Source organism: Anopheles moucheti, chromosome 2 (assembly GCF_943734755.1).
Source record: "Anopheles moucheti chromosome 2, idAnoMoucSN_F20_07, whole genome shotgun sequence".
NCBI classification, from domain to species: Eukaryota; Metazoa; Arthropoda; class Insecta; order Diptera; family Culicidae; genus Anopheles; species Anopheles moucheti.
Genome location: NC_069140.1, coordinates 88,416,437 through 88,439,452, shown reverse-complemented (window position 1 = coordinate 88,439,452; position 23,016 = coordinate 88,416,437). Strand labels below are relative to the sequence as shown.

The following is a 23,016-nucleotide window of genomic DNA, read 5'->3' as shown; positions in this document are numbered from 1 at the left end:
GCGCAGTAGGCATTGGATTGGTTGTTCGGTTGTTTTCGGGGATTGCCCGATATCCGGTTGCATAAATTGTTGCTACCGTTTTTTTTTTCGGGGGGCCACTGTTGTCGCCACTCGCAACGGACAATCAATTATTAATTTTTATTGGCATAATTTATCTAATTATTGAACACTGAGCTACTGAGTGCGCGGTATCGGTACTACTTCCGTGCCAGTACCACGATCAGGTGCGCGATCACGACCATCGATGTGGCGGGGTTTTTTTTTTTACTGTTGATGCAATTTTATGTAAAATTTTACAGGAACACACCGGTCGGTTCCTCCGGCCGTGTTCCGGCGCATCGTGAGCTCCAGTGTTCCGCTCGGTGCGGGGGGAGAAGTATTTATTTACAGTTATTAGCGTACATAAAATTCATTTTATCACCGGTAATCTTACGCTTCCCTGCATACCGGACCACCGGCTGTGCCCGTGGAGTTGGTTTTATTATGTGAATAAAACCAAGTACAATCATTGCACTTGCTCGCTGCCGCTGCCTTGCCCCGACAAGCTGCGGTGATGTTCTGCCTCCCGTTTTGCTGGCCGGTTCTCCCACCCGGAAGCAGGAAATAATGGAACATTGCCCAAAAACCTTAGATGATGCATCTGGGGTTGCTTTCTCCTAGCGTACCGTTGAGCACGCCATCAAAAATCTCATCTCAACCGTTTAGGTTCTCGCCGTGTACCCCACAAAACCCAACCCAAAACTCGTTTAAATAAAAAAAAAACAGGCAAATCACCAGGTTTCGAGGTGTTAGAAGCTGTGCTTTATTTGCCTCATTTTCCATACCTATTAGCGTGTGCAACGGTGGCACCGGTAGCGCCTGCCCACGGCCCAGAGCTTTAATTACACGGGACGTAATTTGCAAACCATAAATTATAGGCTGCAGGATAATCTGCATGGGTTTTTCTCGTTTTTTTTGTTTTTGCTCCCCAGTATCGGGTGGTCTGGAGGGGTTTATTTGCCATGCAGATCCTTCGCCATCGTGCGCGGTTGACCGGTTAGCCAATGGGCTAATCAACCCAACCCCGGAACCAGCACTAGAGCTGTACGATTTGCACGGGTGGGCGGAACGTGGGTGGGCAGAACGGCATCAAAATTACCTCCATCATCGTCATAGCCCCCGAAGCCGATGAATGGCCCCGACTGGATACGGGCACCGAGAGGATTTAATAGATACATCCCATTTTATGGGCCATGGTGCCTCGTTTTCCCGACACACGAAATGAATGTCATTAGGAAGTTTTTCGAAAAGCCCACCGCACAGCGCACCGACGCTCGTAATCGGAGCACTTTCGATCGATGGCAGACCGGCACCCGGCACAGAACGTGTCGATAGATGATGACCGTATTGCTCCACCGTGGAAACCTTACGCGGTACATCACACACCAAAAAAAAAAAAGGAACTCTTTTTTTCCCGTGTCAAACCCGCGTTTTATTTCATCGGAGGCAAATTCGCGGCGGTAAGATCGTAATAAAAATGGTAAAACATGGTGATCGGATGGAAAATCTGCTCACGTTCTAGAATATGAAGTTAAATATGTTTTCCGCTCCTTGCGGGAGTAATTATTTATGCATTGGGGAGCGGTTTCGGGTCGGTGCAAAATATAAATTTTTGACACAAACTTTCGACGTATGAATTTAATAGACAATATAGCAAATCATTAAATGATTCTTTTAAATAATTCATTAATTAAACCGTAAAATGTAAAATTACTCCCAAACGCATAACTAAACGAGCATTATTATACATGCGCACACGCCTAAAAGTATGCAATATGTATGAGTATAATTAGGCGGCAAAGGAGGCAAAGGAACCAAACATTCGTCTATAAAGGACTCCGGGGGAAAATATTTTTGAAGGTCCTCAATTCTGGTACAACTCTCGATGTTTGAGTCACATAATGTAGGTTAGTATTGAATAGCTATTATTATTCAAATAAATCAAAACTTTATAAATGTACAATAGAAGTTTTTTTTCTCTAAAACTAGTAAACAGACTAGTTACTAGTTACCGAATATCTCAAAAACAACTCTTCCGGCGTATTAAAACTAATATAATTGTTAAAAGCATTTAAATGTTAAAAAACTAATTAACAAACTAATTTTTAAGTAAAACGCATGAGAACAAATATGTTTGGCATGTTCTGTCATATGCATTAGAAATTAAGATTAATCATCTGATGTTTCTCAAATGTAAAATTAACACACTCACTTCATCATTTGGGGCGGTCCGGTGGCATAAAGGCCGAACCAATCCCCACTGACTATTCGGCTACGTGGTAAAATTAAATCTAGTAAGCCAGAAATGGTAGGCACTACAGGGTTTTCGGGGATTATAATAACGAGTTCAGCGAGATTTTGTTTTGTTCGAGTATATCATTGACTTGTTCGTGAAGTTATTGAATTGTGCAGAAGATGGTGTTGGCATGTGCGGTAGAACTTTTGAGCAATCGTCGAATGATGTTGCTGGCAACACTGCTGCGCTGGCAAAGTGCACAGCGAATAGCAACGCAGCTACTGTCAAATCCATAGCAACCGCGTTGCCAGCAACAACATTCTACCGTCACTCAACAGTTCTGCCGAACTTGTCAACGCCTTCTACTGTGCATTTCAATAACATGTCAAACAAGTCAACTTGTCAATATAAAATCCCGAACACCCTGTGTTACATAGTAGATCGTTACGCCAAGAAGAGAGAGAGACTTAATCATTTAACACACTTACCAACTCTCTTTCCCCACGGAGGAAGTGATATTCTCGTCAGTGCTGTGTCACCATCATCCCGTACATCACAAAACCCAATCGTTAGTATCTTCATTTATTTCTATTGGCTGTTACATTTTACACAAGTTTACGTTTACACCGGCTAGACGGGGCGTTCCTTCGCACTATGTATAAGACTTTTATCTCCTTGCAATTTCGCTTAGTTAAGATTCGATTTGCATGTGTTTTTTTTTTGTTTTGTTTCGTTCTCTTCTTCCACTTCTACTTTGCATGATCTATCTGCTTCAGTTTCTGTTTTTTTTTTCTTTTGCGCTCTTGCTCCCCATCGAACGTTCTCAATGGCGCCTAGCGCTACAATCAATATTTACAATCTACCACCATTCGATCGGGATGGATCACGGTTGCAATACGCTACGGCTACGAGAGACGGCTACTTACGGCGTATGTTTCCTAGTGTGCTGAAATGGGGACCTCCGATTCGGGTGGACAAAAAACCTGCTGGTGCCTTACGTACTTGTGAACGATGAAGAATGGGGACAGTTTTACGATATTTGTTCGTTTTCCTATGTACAGAGCGAGTCTACCGGACACAAATGTGTTCAAATGTTGACGCAATTAAATGTTGTCCACTGTTTCCTATCGATGAATCGTGGCCAGCTGGACTCGGGGAGGGTGGGGTTTTTTTTTTTGGAGTGGGGGCGAGGAGATGAGTTCCGCACTAGCAAATGCAGCCAAATGTTTGATTTACGGCTTATGACGCCCGGATGAGTCTACTAGCTTATGGTTGATAAATGGGTCGGAAAATGTGGGTTCCTTTGCGCAGCACTAAAACGATACAAACTGCCTGATGGTCGTTGAAGCGGGAGCGGGCATTATCAAACCAATCAGCAAGCATTTTATTGTGTTGCTATCGTTTTAAAATAGCTGTTTTAAGTAACTAAAAACAACAAAGCACGAAAGCTAAAGTGCTCGAAAGCATCCCAGTCACTAACACCCAAGCCGTGAAAAATGATTTTTATCTTCACCATAAAAAAAACACTTTCTCCATCAAGTTCTCCACATGAGTTCCCGCACGCAATCCCCCCCCCCCCCCGTTTTCGGGGGGTGGGCGACAAAAGCATTCTCGGTCTATTCGTAGATAAGGCACTTTAGTGTTTTTTAATCAAAGATTCATCATTTTCTCCGAGAAATAAACTTTTGTCTCCGGTTTGGTGCCGGCCGAGCAAGCGGATTGGCCCACGGGAGTCTTCCTTTGCTTTTCCACTTCTTCTTGCTTGCGGGTGGAAAACAGAACGGAGCAAAGCCAAAGAAAAAAAAAACTTGGATGGATTTTAAGATTTGACGTGAGGCCACATGGGTCTCGCACGATGGAGCAGGGTTGGGTACGGGTGTTCTAACACTTTAGCGAACATTAACACCCATTCACTTATCCCTCTCTTACTAGATCGCGGTCTTACAATTCTGCCATTTTCCTTTAATGCCCCCTAAACCACATCCAAGCAACCGGGTTCCGGTGCTCGAAGTCAGCCTGCAAAAAACCTCGATCGAACCCCTCTACGGTTGGGTAGCCTCATTTTTAAAAGCCTTCCAAAGCGAAAAACTTTCCCCGAAAAAGCCGTTCACCGAGCATCGGGTCGGGTATTTCCGGTCCCGTCTTTCACTTTTCTGCACAATGTCTTACCGGCCCGGGCCAGGTGAAAAACGGGGAAATCCATCATCCGGTTTGCGAGAAGAAGTTTCACTCGGATTGTGCGCTCACGAACCTCCCAGGAACCCACGCACCTGATGATCAACCACACCCCGGTCCCATCACCGGAATGGTATTGAACATCTTCGACCCGACCCGGTCGGTTTTGTGGAACTTTTGTTTTCGGGGTTTGTGGGAGAGTTTTGGGTGGTTTTCGTTTTGTTTTTTTTGTTGGGGGTTGGCATCTCCTGCCCTGCTAGTGCCCTACCGTACGTCAACTTGAAGCCGGCGAACGTGAAGGGTTACAGGCACCGTCCACCGTAATAAAAGCTTCCGGTTGGGATTTTCATGATGAATTAAAAATTTACCTACACCTCGGGGACACCTTGGCAACGATCCATTACGGGCACTGGTTGGAGGATGCACGCTGGCTACCGCACGGGCTCCGTGACTCCTATCCATCAAAGTCCATTAAGAAAAGTCCGGGAAAGTCATGGACGCTGCGGGACCGGGTGTTTTCGTGCCCGGACAAAAGGCAAAGGCGTAATAGCAGAACCACTAATGGAACCAGCAGTGGGGCAGGCCACTGATGCTCACCCCGCAATATCTATCGCGATTATTTGCTGCTAATTCTATCGCTTTACATTGGAGCGATACATTTACGGTCCACGATCGCGGAACTTCTAAATTACGGAAGGAGACGGGAGTTGCAGGATTGAGAGACGGGGACACGGTGAAATGAGTTCTATATGTACAGCTACGGAAACACTTCATTCTGCTCACGCACTACCTCCAGTTCTGTGCTAAGTGCTAAGGATCACCTTTGTATTTTGTTTTGAAACAAAAAAAAACACCACTTCCTCACTTGCTATAGACATTCGCTTAGTATATTAATTCACAAAGACGGTTTTTTTTGGTTTGCTTGTTTGCCTAAGGATTACGTTAATTATTCAATTCGGGAAAGGAATTCGGTTTTCGGTTTCGGTGCCACCGGTTGCTGAACCACCGCAGCACGACACTCTCTGTCACATTTACGCACATAAAACACGATTCTTACCATTGTATACAGTTCATCCTACTTCTGGGCGAGTAATATTTATATGAAGGTTACCAATGTAAGCCATTTACTCGGGATCATTATTCACTAGCTGGCGGGTGAGGGATTTCCAAAAAACAACCAACTTAAACCACTGATACTATAGCTTCCTATCGACTATATCACCTTGTGTTTTTTTCTCTCCCTCTTTCTCTTTATTCCTTCCTCGAACGACAGTTTTCCAATGATAGCTGAAACATTAGCTCACATTTGGAGAGTTTTCCCTTTTTACTCAAAATGGCAATCGAATTCTAACCTGTGGCGCTAGTGACACATTCTTTACACACTTACGTTGAAATCTATTTTACACTTGTTGTGAAGCTTACGGGAATGGGAAATTATTATAAATTGCTAAGCATTTGGTTTTTTTTTCTTTCTTGTTTCGTTTTATATTGCTACCCGCGCACCAACCAGCTTACCATCTTACCGCCGGCAGACTGAGCAGCCCAAACGTAAGACAAGCGAGCAGCATCTGGAAACTTGAAGCCCGGGAGAATGGTTTCCGGTGGCCGCTGTTGGAGATCGAGCTCATGACGAACTCCAGCTCGTTCGGAGTGAGCTCAAAGTTACGCGTGTAGAACTGATGAATGTCACTAATCTGAAAGAAAGAAATGGGTTTAAAGTGTTGCCATTGATTAGTATTAAATGAAACCGCTTAATAATGAAATTGCATACATGCAGGCGCATAATATGTGCCAAGGTTTAACCGTAGTTTCAAACCGGATTTTAATCAGTTTTGTTGCTCTTTTCACAATATTCAATTGATTGTTAAAAGAAAGACCTTATGTAATAAAAAAAAACATGTATCAATCTTAAACAATATTCAGTATAATTTAAAAGGTTTACGGAATAAAATAAATGTTAAATATCAAATATAAATAGTTTCTAAAAATATCGATTTTAAATAATGAAAAAATTCTGACCAAAGTCTAAAAGTAATAACAAACTCAAAACTAAAGAAGTGGAACGGCCTTTCACAGGAAATTGTATCAATGGCGATTGCGAACCCTAACACAATTTATACCCCTAGATTTATGCAATCAAAATCGCGTCCGTATAGTGGACGGTTTCCAATGACAACCGCTTCGATATGAGATTTAATTAAAACGAAACCTAAAAGGATGACAAATGAGCTAGAAGTCGGCAAGTCTTAAACGCATCTTATTGACTGATGCACATAAATGGAGGAACACACCAGTGGCACGACAAAATGCGACATACGCTTACCCCTGCACGCTCATCCGTTAAAGTCATACGTAATCAAGCGACTAATGGGGCCCAAACGATGGCCAATGAATCAACGAGTTAAAGATTCGATTAAGCGCGAAGTGGATCACTAACGCCCGGCCCGGATCCCACGCATGCCCGGCACGTGGGGAAGCACCGCACTGCAAATCCGATTGTCGCTCGCTCTAGTGGCACGTCGGAGGCGGAATCGAATTAATCAATCCAATATACATATCGTTTATAATAGATATTTCACGCCTGTCTGAGAAACCATTACGCTTCTTCCCACGAGCATCATCGGCACTGTGCCGCCGTCGTGGAGGCCGGCGTGTTCTCGCCTGCCGGAAGGGATCCCCCGTTTGCGCCCACCCCCTCCCCACTGCACCATCACGCTTTGGATTAATGCCAGCCATGGCCTACTCCGATGGTGATGAACAGAAATAATTAATTCAAGAGGATACTATTTCCAACATTCCGGCCCGGTTGCTTCTGGCCCCGCGGCATCAACGGCCACATCGGCGGGCGGTTCGTTTTGGAAGTTTCGGTCCGGAACGGCAAACGGCGTACCCTGTGCCCGAATTTTGTGCTCGCAACTCGCGCCGACAAAAGGTTGGTCGAATCGGGCCCCGGCCTAATGATAATCGGTTTAATAGTTGTTTAGCAGTGAACAATACGATTTAATCTATTGTGATGATGGAACAAGTTGAAATTAATGATCAGGCCCCGCAAAATTGAGTCCATTGTCGGGCCCACCGGGGCAAAATGGTGTCTTGCGATAAGGGCGCAGAGTTTTACCCATTGTGCGAAACGTGCGTAAAACTTTGCGTATATAGTTTGCGGGTGAAAATGCATTATGGATTATCTATTATTGGGCGATGCTTACGCGGAAAGCTCAAGATCAAGAAGCTTTCAAGGGGACCCACCCCGTCCGGGTGGGGGGATAGCATATATGCTTGCTTATCTTATATTTCATTCATAACGCTAAAGATTATCGGGCTGCTTTGAAGCAGTAGTGGCAGCAACAGCAGCAAACCGCTCTATAATTAGCTTTCCAAAGCCTTGCGAGTTGCGAGACTTTATTCAATGACTGACAAAACTTAAATTGTCATGCCTTTTGTTGCCCCGGAGCGCCATTCCTGCATTGACGCATTAATCCATTAGGTTGGGAATCTCTATCCCAACCAGCGCAGGCCCACACTAGGCGCACAAGGGAGCGCTGAAAATGTTGTCCTGTTCATTATTCTGCACATTACTGAAGCTATATTTAGATGGAAATATCTTGTTTTTATTTATATTTCGTCCCGTTTTTCCCCATGCCCAGACACGTACAGCATTATGCCGGCAAATGCTCCGAATGGTTTCGGCGCTGTTTTGGTATTCCGCTCAGCTGCGCTTCATCGACGTCTAACTGGGGCGCGCTGTCGATGTCGATGCCGAAAAACCGGGGAATGCGAAATTTGAATTTTGTGTGTAACAGTGAAAATTAATGAAACTTGCTGTTGGCGGACAACGCACAACGCATTCGACCGTTCGCAAAATGGGATTGTTTTTGTGTTGTTTCGGGCCATGCGCGCGCGAAAACTTGTTGGGCGGCCGGGCGGAACTTCTTAAGCCCTGGCTGAGGGAGGGTTGTTTCCGAACTTTGACACCGTCCACACCGGGTTGGCGATGGTGCTTGTGGTTGTATCAATCGAAGGGAATGTTTATTATGATAATAAGCATTAGCAGCCAGCAGCTACGCTGACCGTGTCCCTCCCTCGGTTCACATTTCGTGTCCCTTTCTTCGATTGAAGTGATGTGAAAACAAGCTGTTCCGATGGGCGGCATCCTTACGGATGCTTAAATTATTTGTATTCCAATAAACAAGCTCCTTCGTGTCGAACCGGCTTGCCGGGCTTCTTTTTTTATACTTTTTGGGGGTAAAATTCATTAATGTAATCCATTTATGTTTGAATGACACCAGACAAACGTAATTTCGATTCAATTTCTACCGAACGGATCACACCGAGCGAATGTGGCAAATCAACACAGACACAGCAACAGTCCGTTTGCTGATACCGATAACAAGTAAAAGGATAATCGTACCGCGTGCAAGATTTATCGACCATCACGGGGGGAAAGAATTGTGAAAATCATTCTTATAAATCACGCCGGCCGGCCGGCCGGCCACCTCGCTCGCTACAAATCTGTGGAAGAAACTGGTCGCAAAATTCGCTCCTGCGGCAGAGAAATGAGCAACAAATGACCGTGCGGAATTACTGGCCCCATTTCGCTCGTGCCCGCCAGCACTGGCAGGAATATAATTTATATCTTGCGCCGAGTCCGGCACTGACTTTACTGCTGTCCCGCTTTGTATAATGGCTGCTGACAAATGAAGCCGGCTGATGAATGAAATATAAGGCGCGGGCTGGGGTGCGTTTGATTTGATGTGCATTAAAAACTAATTTGCCAAATGCATCACCACCCCTGATCTGAGACACTGAGGTAGCTGGGGCAGAGTACTGGGAAAAAGGAATGCAATGCAAGCGTTACACCGGTGAGCCTCGACTTTTATTACTTACGTTGAGTAATGGGAAAGGCATTGTCTTGAGAACTGATGAAGTGTCAACGTTCTCTAGATTTGGTAATTTTCTAAAATACATTCAGATATCTCAGTGCTTAGTGGCTATAACTTCAAGGTTCCACAGACATCCATCTTTAATTTAAACATCAACTAACTTCAAGGTTCGAAATCACCTTTCTAAAGCACCCAAAAATGGTTACGATAGGTTAGATCTTCACAAAAGATGACAATGATGTACTAAGTACATTGTGGGAACTATGCAATTAAGTACCCAGAATCGTTTTGTCGATATAGCAATTGATCACAACAAATGCTCTCGTCCAAGATCACAATTTCTGGCAATTGCCTAAATTCCTGCCAATAACTAATATAATTTTCGTGAGGAAGAGAGTTGATATCAAGCACCTCACTTTACATTTTTTATTTATTTTGGAAAGTCATGATCGAATTACATTCGTTCATATATCTTGGAAAAACTTCGATTTTTAAGTACAGCCAATGGCTCACTTTTTCGATCCTGGGGATGTCGCTTTGTTTCCCTAACCTACTTTTTACTCTTGTCTAATTCTATCAATTTGAAGAAATGGTTATGAACGTATGGACTTTAGGTTAGTTCATTAACCAAGACGAGACGAGCGATGTAATAATATTGATGAGAAATTTCCCAGTAGAGTCCCATTGCACTGTTGCATTAGTTCTCTATTATAAATAGGACATGCCTTGTACAACTGAAATCTTAGAACTGAGGGAAACTTCTACTTTCTTCCCTACCGATCTAACAACCTCAAAAGGTCTAGATTTGCCATTTCTGGTTTTCTTTAGATTTTATTTACCGGTAGTGAGATCGTCAGTCCTGCGTACAGGGGGTTGGTCCGGATGGGATTTTCGGTCCGGTCCTGCCGGAATCAATTCGCCACCAGCCCAGCCCCGAAACTTCTATTTTGATTCGTTAGAACGGCCTGGCCATATTGACTTACTTTACCACGTAGCAGGATAGTGAATTCTTGCTACAGAGGATTGGTCCGGTCCGCTCGTGTTAAGGCCTGCGACCGGACCGCCCTGAAACTTCTATTTAGTTTTATGAAAAATACATTACTGAACATAGTAACTATTTGGGCCGTTCATTACGTTGTACGATCTTTGCGCCTAAAGTTAGACAATCGAAACGATACACGTTGCGCCTGAAGTTAGACTATTTGCAGTGTTTCATGCTATCATTTATAAGTCATATAGCATCATTCAAAGAATAACTCGATGTACTATACAAAGTATTCGAATTATTTTCCCTGATCAATGCCGGACAGGTACGACAGATCTTTCTGTACTCGTCCTATTTGACGCAGAACCGCCCATGACTGCTGGTTTTAGCGATACTTTGATGGAATTCTTCGACACATAGTGTTTTAAATTAAAATCTTTAAAGCTTCCACCGAGAGTGTCGAGACAGCGGTTGCTCATGCTCGTGCAATCAAACACATTTCTGGCACATGTTAGTTGCTTGCACGGCGCCGGAGTGTAACAATTTACTTCCCAGGTTGATGAAGTTCCAGCAGAAAGAAAAAGGATATTACTCAGCTTCCAAACAGGAAGCTACCTCAACTATTAGAAACCACAGAAAAGCTTTTTAGCCTTCAGACTTCAATGCCTTAATTTAACCACCCACTCACACACTCTTCCACCGCACGAGCGGAGATGCTTTCCTGTCTTTTGTGGCGTTGCGCTACCCAGTATTTATATCCCACCACCAACACCACCCGTGAAGCTGTTTTATCTTCCTACAGTCAACATGAAGATTATGGAGCAGAATGTGACATATCTGTAAGCCGGTGGTCGGAAGCGGTACCCAACGGCAAGGACCTGGATGGAAGGGAACGTGTAATGAAACAATTCATCAAAACCAACCGGAAGGATGAGGCTTTCAGCTCGAGTCGTAAATCGCAAACCGAGATTCCGGACGAAAGGACGAAACGGAGCAGAGAGACAGAGAGAATGAATGAAAAAAGTATTGTAGCTACACCTATATGTAGGAAGCGGACGAACAACAACAGGCCGCGCTCAGGAAGAGTGCCATCACTGTTCGGGTGGTTGCGTTTTCACGTGCAGTGCCACAGCGCGACTGGCAACGCGCCAGTTTGTAATGGTTTGAAATAACGGATCAAAGCGAGAAAGGGGGAAAAACACACCCTGCCCCCCAAAAACGAGAACGTAAAAAGGACACGAAACATTTTACATTGACAAAAGCGAAACACTTACCTCGTTCCAGCCGTGCACGTTCCGCGCCTGGATCATTACCTCGTAGACGGAGTTCGGCGAAAGCCCCCTTATCACATGCGACATAATAAAATGTGTAGGATCGGATCTGGTTAATGTTGGCACTAAAATGGTGTCCTCCCAGCTGCCCGGATGTTGATATGTTTCGTTCATCTGCAGCACCGCGTACCCAGAGCCAGGGGCAGACAGAGTTGTGAGGAGGGCGATTTTTTTCGGGATGCAGTCGTTTGTTAGCGGTGTTGTACGTGCATTGTTGCCACATAAAAAGCACACACATGTCATCAGTATGTCCCGTGCGCGCGCGTACCATCATCATTGACGCCAGAGTCGGTAGTCGTCACATCATGATCATCATTCGAGCATCAACACCACCGAGTAAATGAACGGCAGGTCCAAATAAGACAAAAAACACAGGCCACAGGTTCCACATCACGTTCCCCCCAAACCGAGCCACGAAAGGATGACGGTCGTTGCGGTGGTTTCACGGAGCGAGGCAGCAGCGGTTGAGATTTGCGTGATGATCCGTCCAAACATTGTCCGGCGAGGTTGCGAGTTCCGCAACCGTGGCCCGTTTGTGTTGACCGATGATAAATGATGGCCCGTGATGGTTTGGTCGGACAGCATCCATGGAGCATGGAGTGAAAATTGAAGTGCAAATGGAACAAGAAAACGAGACACCGTTAAGCGTGTGGCAAAAAGCCCCCCCCGTCGTGTGTGTGTGTAAGATGTGATAATGGAAGTGGGAAATTTAATTTCAGTGCCTTTTTTTTTCGTTGTTGCTCTGAGTACTGACGCAGATCAACATAATGCTGGACATAAATATGCCAGCAGGTGTATTATGTTTGTATATGTAAACATATAACGATAATTTTATATTTATTATAAGCGATAAAGCTTCATGTGAGGAAGAGAGATTTATTTTTTGCAAACAAATGATAATTGTTTACAAAAGATTATTAAATTCAAAACAGCGTGTTGCTCCAAAAGTGGCGAAAAAGAATCATTAAAACATTGCTCACAAACTTAAAGACCTTTCAATTTGAATCAATAATAAACACTTATCGTTCACATATTTTGCACTTGCAGGGAAAGGGCAGCTTTTAAAATGTCACTTGCATTAAAAATGTATAGCCATGCAGTAGTAGTGTTGTGTCGTGGTGCGGCTTTCATCGAGCCCCGCAACGATGGTGACGAATTGAAGTGGAAACACTACTACCCTTCCTCGCCAGTACACAACTGTGAGGGATGAAAATCGTTAAAAATTGATAAACTAATGTATCTTTTCGTTTCTACTGGACGGTCCCAACACACTAAAACCCTTCCACACATGCACACGAACAGAGAAAGCTTTAGCGTAATCAACGGCAATGCGATTATGTTCGTCTGTCGTTTTAAGCTTCGGAAGGGCTGCCCGCCATGACAATCAGCTACCACTAGGCGACTATGGGAACTAGGTGGAATAGAATTTACTACGAAGCCGCCTAGGCAGGGCTGCTCCTGTATCGAACAAAATAAGCCGATTTGTAGATGGAGTTTGGAATTGGAATGTTATCACCGGATAGAGTAAAACTTAGACAAAAATTGAGGATCACAAATATGGTTTTGTGTGTGGAGCTACTAATTCGTATTGGGTTTGATTGTTGTTTTTATTTTTGAGGTATTGGACAATAGTTGTGTGACGTTTCAAGAGAAAATATATAATTCTAGCGAAGTTGTAAACCCTGTTTGCATCCATCAATATTTAGTTCACCGAAAGACTCTAAGTCGCCCTTCCTAGATCATCTTTGCAAGGATACTTATTTTCTTTACGTTGCACTAGAGTATGTGCAGATTGTAACTATGTGTTATCGTACTTCCAAATAGACAAATATAATTTACATGGCATATTATAAAGATCAAGCTGTTCGCATTGGAAATACTCGAATACTAGGCGGTGATATATGAATGAAGGCGGTGAATCTTCCCATAATACCTCAAAAAGGAGAGTCCTGCCACTTCGTACTAATAGTTCTTACGTTCGTTCCTCAAGTAGAGACGTTCAACAATAGGAACATGTGCAGTCGATGCCAATTGATCAAACTAGTTTTTAGATATTATTATTAGAAAATCATTATTAAAAAATCTCCGGGCGAAATCCAAAGATACCAGAGATACTAGTCCGAATTCCACACAGTTCATTTCTTAAGCTTCCCAGGAATACTGCTGTTAGTCAAATAGTGTGGCTTTTTATTGCGATCGCAACCAAATAATTGATGAGTAGACGAGTTTCTCGTGTGACGAGATCAAGATCTTCAGGATTTCGTACTCAAAATATGTGGCATCTTACCACAACTGATGCACATCAGTGCCCTGGAAGTGCTAATAATCTCGGAAAAGACCAACATTTATTAACGACTACTACTTAGGGCGTAAACGGATGTAATGACTGCTACTTCTTATATCGAACATGGTTGTCATCGTTGGAAATACTCTCCGGAAGATATTGTCAAATTTATATTAATTTGATCTGCCTACGAAGTATTTTTATTAGGTTTTAGTAAGCTTTCTGTGTGTTGTGCTTAATGAATCTTTTTTGAAGAGTCAATCATATGAATCTTTAACGAGGAGTGTTTCAAATCAAGAGTAGATTCTCACGCCGAAATTTTGAGGATTTATGAACATCTGAGGATTCATACCTCTCGAGGATTCATGAATCTCCGAAATAAAGATTCAGATTCATATTCATTCAATTCAAAGATTCATTCAGATTCATGAATCTGAATCCGAATTACCCAACTGATTCATAGATAAAAAAACGTTATTTAGATGAAGAATCTCAAGAGTTGAAATGATATTCCAAAACGGACTTGCAAATTCTCAGGTACGGTTAATGGATGGATCCGCACCCCATAAGTAGTCTGACAAAGTGCATTCTTCCTGCTCAATTTATACCTCCACAAACAATAATTAATAGCAATAAAAACAAAAAAAACGAGTGTTAATGTGCATCAGCGAACAAAGAGAAAAGCAACTCAAATGGCACCACCGTTACCCACCATCAACTTTCGATAAAGTAGCTTGATCTCGTCCAGCGGTGGGATAGACTCTATCGTGTAGGTGAGATTGTACCGGTCCAGATAGTTGCTGTACGCCGGCGACAGGAACGCAGCCGGGCCGGGTCGGCCGGAAACTTCGATGTACTTTTTCGTCCTGCCCAAGGCATTGTCGGCAACGCAGCTGCAAAAGTAGAAAAGAGGGAGGAAAAAAATGGTAAAGAGACGAATAAAAAAACGGAACGATCATCAGCGATGAGTAACTTTTGCGCAACTTTACCCGTCGGTGGAGTTAAGGATGGATAAAGGCTCGAAATGGGTGGGGGAATAAGAGAAAAAGGGGGGCGCACAAGGGAGGAGTGCTCGTGTACCTAAAACCCTGAAGGCGTCATTAACACGAGCCACGAGTTGTTGCGGTTTGTACGCAACCCGAGGTTTCGTGGGGCGTTTGTGGGTGTCTTTAATTCCAATCCTCCACCCCCACACACTTTTTTAGTGATACCAGGCATGGCACGGCAACCCACTTCGCGGACGACGCGCCCGACCGAGTGAAACTCGTCTGAAGACTTCCTGCAATTTTCATGACCGTAAATCATAAAATTAAGACGAGATTTATTATCTACGAGCTGGTGTAACTGTCTGTCGTAGGGTGTAAACGGGACTCATCCGGATGCCCGGTACCAGATTTAGGAGCTGAAATCGGCACGCGAGTAGGCGTAGAGGTGGGTGAGAATAATTTTGCCAAATTTTTAGCGGTTTTCTTATGCGATTTTGGCATTTTTCCTTACTCTTTTACTTATATCCACCAGTATTGGCATCATATTTCGGTGGGATCGAATGTCTTAACCCACCGGGAGTTTGGTATTAAGGACTCCAAAGTTATAACCTTCCAATATTCCGGGTAAGGCACTAAATCAAATTTTCATTGTTTTCAGATGAGTTTTTTGTTCCGCTTCCGCGGATAGCTTATCCACCGTTCCGAGCCGTGACATTAAGCCCCCGGAAACACCCAGGTCGGGTGAGAAAACCAGAACGCCGAGGACAGAATCGTCCAAATGGGAAAGGGGAGGTATGAATTTGTCACGAACCAATTTTCGAGCCTAATTAATCCTATTATAAGAGTCAGATCCCAATTGCTTTTTGCAAGTTCAGTCCCCCACAACAACACACAAAAAAAGGACACTTTTTTGTTCTTTCGCTTCACAATACAACCGAACCGGATTGCTCACAATTTGAGGCTATACTCGGTTCAATTAGTTTTCCCGACCTCCTGCCTGGGAGAGGAGTGCAATTTTTCACATCCGTCTGTGCGCATCGGGACGCGTACACGGCGTGTACGGCCCAGGTGGTGCCAGTCGCTGCCAGTGCTTAGCGGGCAGGGAGGAAATTAGTTTCGATTTCGAAAAGACGCAACCGAACCAGCTTCGTCTTGCTGGCCGCATCGAACAGGGGCCGTCCCGAGAATAAATGGCCTTGCTCATTTCCTAAAACGGGCTCAAAAACCCGAAAGGCTCACACCGGAGCGGTCATGCACAATTTTCGCCACGGCACGGAAATTGGGTTTTCAAGCAGGGGGGGTGAGGGATTTTTTCTTCTATCTCTCACTCTCTCTCTGACCGGCTTATACGAACCCGAGATAACGTTCTACCCCAAAAATCTCGACTGCAATAACGGTTGCTGTATCGGTTGCTGTTAAATCGTACGATGAAACGTGTCATGTTCCAGCGGTGTGTGGGTTTTGTTTTGCTTGGGACGAAATTGAAAGTACATCAGAAAAGGTCGTCGGAATGGTTTGGTGGAGTTGTTCCGAAATTGTTTGTTAATATAGCTAGCCCTGTCGGAAGAAGATGGTTTTGGGGGAAAAGGTTCTCTAGTGGGAGCAGTCCCGGAGGGGTCCAACTTCATAATGGATTTTATCGACATTTTAAGAGATCATCATTAAGCGAGCGAGCGTCTCAGCAGCAAAGATCTTTCCGAAGAATCCGAAGTACAAAAACTGTATCTATAGGACCGCTTGTTTGGTCCTCTACTTTGCCATAATTGCTTTACATAAAACATACTCAGCGATAAAGGCGGGATCAACTCAAAGTTCCACTGTAATCCAAAGAGTCAACAACATTGCATGTGTCCCCATTAGGGAAGGGAGTTTCGGAATCATTACTCAATTCGTTTTAATGTAGTTCTTGACGGTTCTCCCATATAAAATATGATACACATTAAGATATAACGATATAACAGGCTGGGAAGGAGGCTTATGTCAACAATAGTGCATCACCTTCAATCTCCCAAACGATTCATCAGCGCCAATCGGATCATTCAATCAAGCGCTTTGCATCAATCTTTGCGTTCCACGGCACATCACCACATAATAAATCCAGCTGCTTCAACCAGATCCAGAAACACGCAACCGAATGCCTTAAAAGACATTAGTATTATCGTTATGGCCCATCGTTCAAAAGCGGAAATTCAAAATGAATGTTGTCCCTCCCGTCCCCATCCACAACGCCCGAAAACACATGCCGGACCGGGCCGAAACTTACTTCAACCGCATCCGCATCTTTGCGCGCGTAAATAGACGAACCTCAAGGTTGGTCGGTTCGGTGTTCCGAGAAGGACGAGGACGAGGCAAAATCGTTGGCAAAGTTTGGAAAATGGTTTAACTTCACGAAGAAAGCAGCGTGGGCCAGAGGGAGGCAAAGCCATCGGCACAGAAAGTTAGCCACTCTGACATAGTGATGTCCAAACGGCAGCAGCGCAGCCAAGCTTTACCGAACTCAACCGATGTGAAGGATGATTAAAATGATTTAGATTTGAATTTTTAAACGCTCTTTATGGCCTCGGAAGGTGAAAAGGTTGTGCAACCTTCACGGGTACGGAAGGTTTTTCCGCGCCGTTGGTGGTTGCGTGCGGAGCGGTGCCCCGTTTTTCCAACCGAATGGATCATCTGGCTACCAAAACCGGGGGCCAAAAGTCATTTATGGACGTGGTTTTCGGTCGGCAAACTGCCCGGGAATAGGCATAAAAGCTTAAAACTTTGATTATTTGCTGAGCGGTACGACGAAGGTTTTGCGGTTTTTGAGGGTATGTGGGAGGGAAGGGGAGGGCAAGAACTGTTTGCATGCTGGGGATACTTTGGGGGGAAATTAGTGCGTCCCTGTCCTTCCCCGTCCGCCCAGAAAAACGTCCCGTGAGGCTGAAGCTCAAACCAGCGGGGGTTTGACGGTTGGTTCGCCCGGTTGACAGGATAACGATCACCGTGGAGCACCCGCCACAAAACTTTCACCCAAATCACATCCACAACAACTCGGGCCATTCTCCCTCCGTCCTGTTCACTTGAAGGACTTTGTGTTTGATGTCTTATCGACCAACCAACGCTGCGGCAACAGATGAAAGATGAAGTCATTCGGTTAATTGTTAACGAGCGTCTGTACCGGGAGCCTTTTCACGGTTCAGTTCGCACGCTTCGGAATGCTTTTGGCGGAGTGGTTTTTGCGTGATTATTTTCCGGGCGAAATGTGAAAACTTTCCACCCGTCTTTTTCGATAGCTAATCGGTACATAATTTGGTTTCATGGGCAAACGTTCGCCGCATTTCCAGCAGCATCGGGACGGGGTTTTTAACGTAACGGCATTTAAAATGTTTCCAGGGTGCCCGGTGGGATTGGGACAGTTACATACGGGTGCCTTGGAATGGAAGATGCCTTACCTGTAGTTGCCGAAATCGGATTGCTGAAAGTTTCTAATGTTCAGCGTGTACTTGTCACCCCGGGAGTACATCGAGCGGCGATCGGTCGGATCGAGCAGGAAGGAGTTCTGGTACCAAAGCATCTGGAATTGAGTCGAGGAAAGGTAGAAAAAGAATGTTACGCATTAAACACACCAAACTGTAGCAAAAACCATCTGCAATCTCGAATGAATCGTTCATTTCTAAGGGCGCGCGCCCCCAAGAGCTTCCCGAACGGGTTGCATTAATTTAAACCCCGCAGAGAGATAACATATTCATTACTTGTTATTAATTTTATTCCAACAATCAACGCGATACTTTCCGGGCTTCCACATACTACTTCACGTTTAATTTTAAACTGCAACGAGCGAAGCAAAAACAACACCAAGCGCAGTGTGGAACTTTATCGCACACCTCCTGCAAGGGTGGCGCTGGCGCATGGGACCGATGAACATTGTCATCATAATACCCCATCCATCCGTTAGGGGAAGGAGTCTTTCCGCACCATTGCAAGGGTTGGGGAGGAGGGGGGTTAGCGGGCAGAAGAAAAAAATGAACTGCCTGGCTGAAAGTTTTAATTAATCTATGAAAGTTTCAAACTAATACGGCACAGCACGGGAATACACTGCCGGTATTTCCTGTTCCCGAGTGCTTCCGGACTGCTTCAAGACTCGGTGCGCTCGCTTATCGTGCGTTAGGATAAGCGAGGTGTAGCCCGTTTGTTTTTTTTTTTGTTCTTCCCATTCATTCCTGATCCCTCTTCCTTTCTACTTCCATTCTCAGTTTTACTTCCATTCTTTTGCTGCGTTCCCTCTAGGTGCCATTCCATCAACCAGCACCCGGTGCGCTTTGTTTCAAAGGGGGTAGCATTATTTTAAGAACTAATACTATCTCCAGCAACGCAGGAGAGCTTCCGGGTTTTTTTTTCTATCCCTTATCCGGCCATTTTCCATTCCTGCTCAATGCAAAGATGCAAAGAAGATGGTGGTGGAAAGCTTCTACACTCCGACCTGTCATCGGCTTGGCTAGTTTTGTGGTTCAAAGAAGAAGATGGCGCAAAAAAAACGACAAGATGTCTTTCGCCATTTTGTGTGTGTGTGATTCTTTTTTCCTTTCTCTCATTGTACTCACACTCCGCGAAAAACGGAAGGATTAAAAGACAATTAAAAGCGAAGCTCTCAAGCTGAGACTGATCTATTTTAGAATCCTTTTTTTCTTGTTGCCATCTTTCTCTCCATTGGATATTTCCCTTGCAACTATCCTCAAACCAAGCGGCACGAAGTGCAAAAGAACCGCTTTTCAACGCTTTTCTTTTGACTTTGGTTGGGTTGTTTTTTTTTTTTTCATTTGACTCTGCCACCATGCAAAATTGTTCATTAGTGTTAGCGTGAAAGAACAGGTTCGCAAAAAAAATCGATTTTTGCTTGATGCCTTGCTTTATAAGGGCGCCAAAGATGGAGCACCGAAAAGAGCGAAGAAGCTAATGTGAAATTAATTTATCGATGTGAAAATGAGTTAAAGGGATTTCAGGGGTTATAGTTTGTTAATTAACTAGATAAGACTTTGCAGCGGTAGTGCTTCACTCGTGGAAGGAAGCTTTACAGGCACTTTGCTAGATGAGAATAAAAATTTTAAATTTATTTTTATGAAGCGATTACAGGGTTTTCGAGCATTATATTAACATGTTCTCCGAGTGTTTGTTTTGTTCGTGCATACAATTGAGTGTTTCACGAATGAATTGTACAGACTTGTTCAACAGAACTAATAAGCAACTGTCAAAAATTGTTGCTACCAACGCGGTTGCTATGTGTGGACAGAAGTAACGTCGCTGTACTTTACATTCGTTGCCGCTTAATTTCGTCGCTAACGCATGATTTTTTGTCTCGTATTCACCAATTATACGACAGAAGGTATCAATTTTTGTCTCGTGATCACCAATTTTTGACAGTGGGCATATATTTTTGTTCCGTAGTTCCCAAATGTCGTAGTTGTCTCAAATTGTGAAGTACTCCACGAAGGAAGAAAGTTTGATGGAATTAGGTAAAATAAAAAATATATAAACAAAACATATAAAATCAATTACCGTTAATTTTATGTTTAATTCAGCATAAATAAATTCATTTTAATTTTAAATTGATTCTCACTTGCTAAATTGAAAAACAAATGATTGAAAGGCTTATTCACAATCGCAAAATTACCAATAAACTCACTGTTTTTACATAGATTCATAAAATTTTATACGTTATTCACAATAAATTTATCATTTTTATTCACAATTTCTTATCATTAAATTAAACTGCCATTAAACATAACATTAAAATCATGACTATGCTTGATCAAGTCAAAACTTGATGCTCTTTGTCAAAAAATTATGACTACGACACAAAATTTAGCGGCAACGACTGTATGCTAGTTGCAGTGTTGCCAGCAACAACATTCGGCCGTAGCTTAGCAGCATTGTTCAATATGTCAACACCGGCTACTTGATCGAACAATCTCGATCTACTCGAACTACACCAACATCTCGCTGAACATTTCAATGAAATCCTCGAAAACCCTGTAGCAATTTAATTCATTTATTTTGTTCAAAACCAACTACAATTTGCTACAAAATCATTAAGAATAAAGAAAAACACCGAACAAAAAAAACGCGCTGGTTAAATTTCATTCAAACTAAATTCAATCAAACTATTCCACCACTCTATCATAACTATTTTTAAAACGTTCCATCAACGAATCAACCAGTTTGCGAGTTTTAAAACACAAAATTTGCAGCAAACAACGACAACAGCAAGAACAAAACAAAACCATCGTTTACAATTAACGTTTCCATTGCAATGTAAATAAATCGTTAGCATTCCACTTAAACAACTTCGGACGTTGATTTACATCGTGCCCCGGGTACGGTGCCAAAAGTTGATCGCAAATGAATTACAAAGTTTGACGGAAAAGTTGTCACTGCGTGCAACGCGCCATTCCAGCCACTATTTGTGGCGCACCAGTTTTCGGCAATGTGCCGACCGACCTGGTGCCCACCTGGTCTGGGTGGGGGAGGGGGGTCTAAAGAGAGTTAAAACCGGAAAGTATCACATGTACGCCGTCGGTAAAATGTCTTGTCCCGAGCGACCAAGAAAGAAATTGTTGCGCAAATAGCACCGACAGCACGAGCAGTTGCTCCGGTGACTCCTTCCCATTTTGGCCGCCCCTTCGCCAGGGAGGGTGGCGAGTTCCTCGATGGGTGCTGCATTTTAAACGGCTGCTGTAACGTGATCCATCCCGGTGGAGGGCAATTTCAAAGCGCAGCACTGCAATGTTGATTCGGTTCGCATTATTTTGACTTTACATTCGGATGGAATCATCGTCCCGCGACGGTTAAAACTTATGTTGCGCTTCACGGGGGAGGTTTTGCAGCATATTTCACTCACGGGGAATGGCTGCAACGGTGCAATCAGAAAACCCCGACACGACAAAGTTTGTCCATGTCTTTGCGAACACTGTCAGAAATCCTAACAATTAGTGGAAACATTTTTCCGAGTTTACTTTTCACTTTGCCACCAGCGAAGCTTGCGAAGTTTCGCACTGTGCACGGGCAGGTGCAGGTGTAAAACGGTGTGCCCGGGATGTTGGGAAGTTTTAATGAGTGCGCTTACCTCCGAGTTCACGTCACCGTGCACGATGCATACGAGATCGATGTCGAAGCCCTCGCTGGCATGAACCCATGTCTTCTCGACGGTTATATCGGGCGGTGCTGTGGAAGAAGAAGACGCAGAGCATAATGAGGGTGGTTTAGTAGATGTAATCAATTAGAAGATGCTGTACAGTATTATCAAAAGTATAAGTAAAGCAAATAATTGGAGGTGTTTTATATCTTTGAAAGAACTCGCACAGAATGTGTATTGTGAGCTGAAGTTGTCCGCATACTGTATTCAATGCTTTTGCATACTTGCATACATCCCACAAAGTGGGCCATTGTTGGAAGACGCTTTTCACCGCTGATCCAACCCCACGAAAGACACATTCTTCGCGAAATGCGAAATTTCCCACAAATAAAACATTTTTAAAAAAACCGTACGAATGCTTGAACAGAAATGCATATTTATTCTTGGGGATTTCCTTGCCAACCCTGCCGGCTTTCCACTGCTTTTGAAGGCAATAAAAAAAGGAATCCATACAAAACATGCACGGGCTAAGTGTTTATGCAATTTTCGTGATCCCATTCTTTGCGCTAAACATCCAACCGTTTGAGTCTCCGTGGGTGGGTTTTTTTTTCGAAACGATCAGGCTCGTTACGGGCGCCCTTCGTGGAAACACGTGCACGTGCAAAGGCACGTAGCAAGATTTGCCGAATGAGTCCGTCGTTAGCTCTGCCCCCCGCACCCCGGGATGCAACCGCGCGCATCTCCGTCACACAGTTTTCTATGCAACAAATTGAGGAATGCGGCAATGCATTGAAATTTGAATAAAGGTAAACACTTTTCCCCCTGTGACTTCGACGGTAGACGCCTCGTATTCCGCTTTTTTCGGGCAAATGGTACACCCGAACGGGGAGTCAAATATTATTGGCATCGGTGCGATCACGGGGTACCGGTTCCGGTTCTTTGCCGGGTAAGCATGTCTTCCCGTTTTCCTTATTCATCGGCCGGCGCATCTCGCA

General features: G+C 43.9%; 1 protein-coding gene across 1 annotated transcript in view; it reads right to left on the bottom strand.

Annotated features, from left to right (window-relative positions):
- Window positions 1-5,769: 5,769 nt before the first annotated feature.
- LOC128310745 (limbic system-associated membrane protein) overlaps window positions 5,770-23,016 on the bottom strand; it is a 55,027-nt gene continuing 37,780 nt past the window's right edge. The window contains exons 6-10 of the mRNA XM_053047460.1: window positions 22,013-22,110; window positions 18,345-18,466; window positions 14,643-14,823; window positions 11,590-11,760; window positions 5,770-6,144 (exon numbers count right to left, since the gene is read on the bottom strand). Of these exons, the coding sequence (XP_052903420.1) occupies window positions 5,962-6,144; window positions 11,590-11,760; window positions 14,643-14,823; window positions 18,345-18,466; window positions 22,013-22,110 (755 nt within the window). The 3' untranslated portion in view covers window positions 5,770-5,961. The remainder of the gene's footprint in view (window positions 6,145-11,589; window positions 11,761-14,642; window positions 14,824-18,344; window positions 18,467-22,012; window positions 22,111-23,016) is intronic.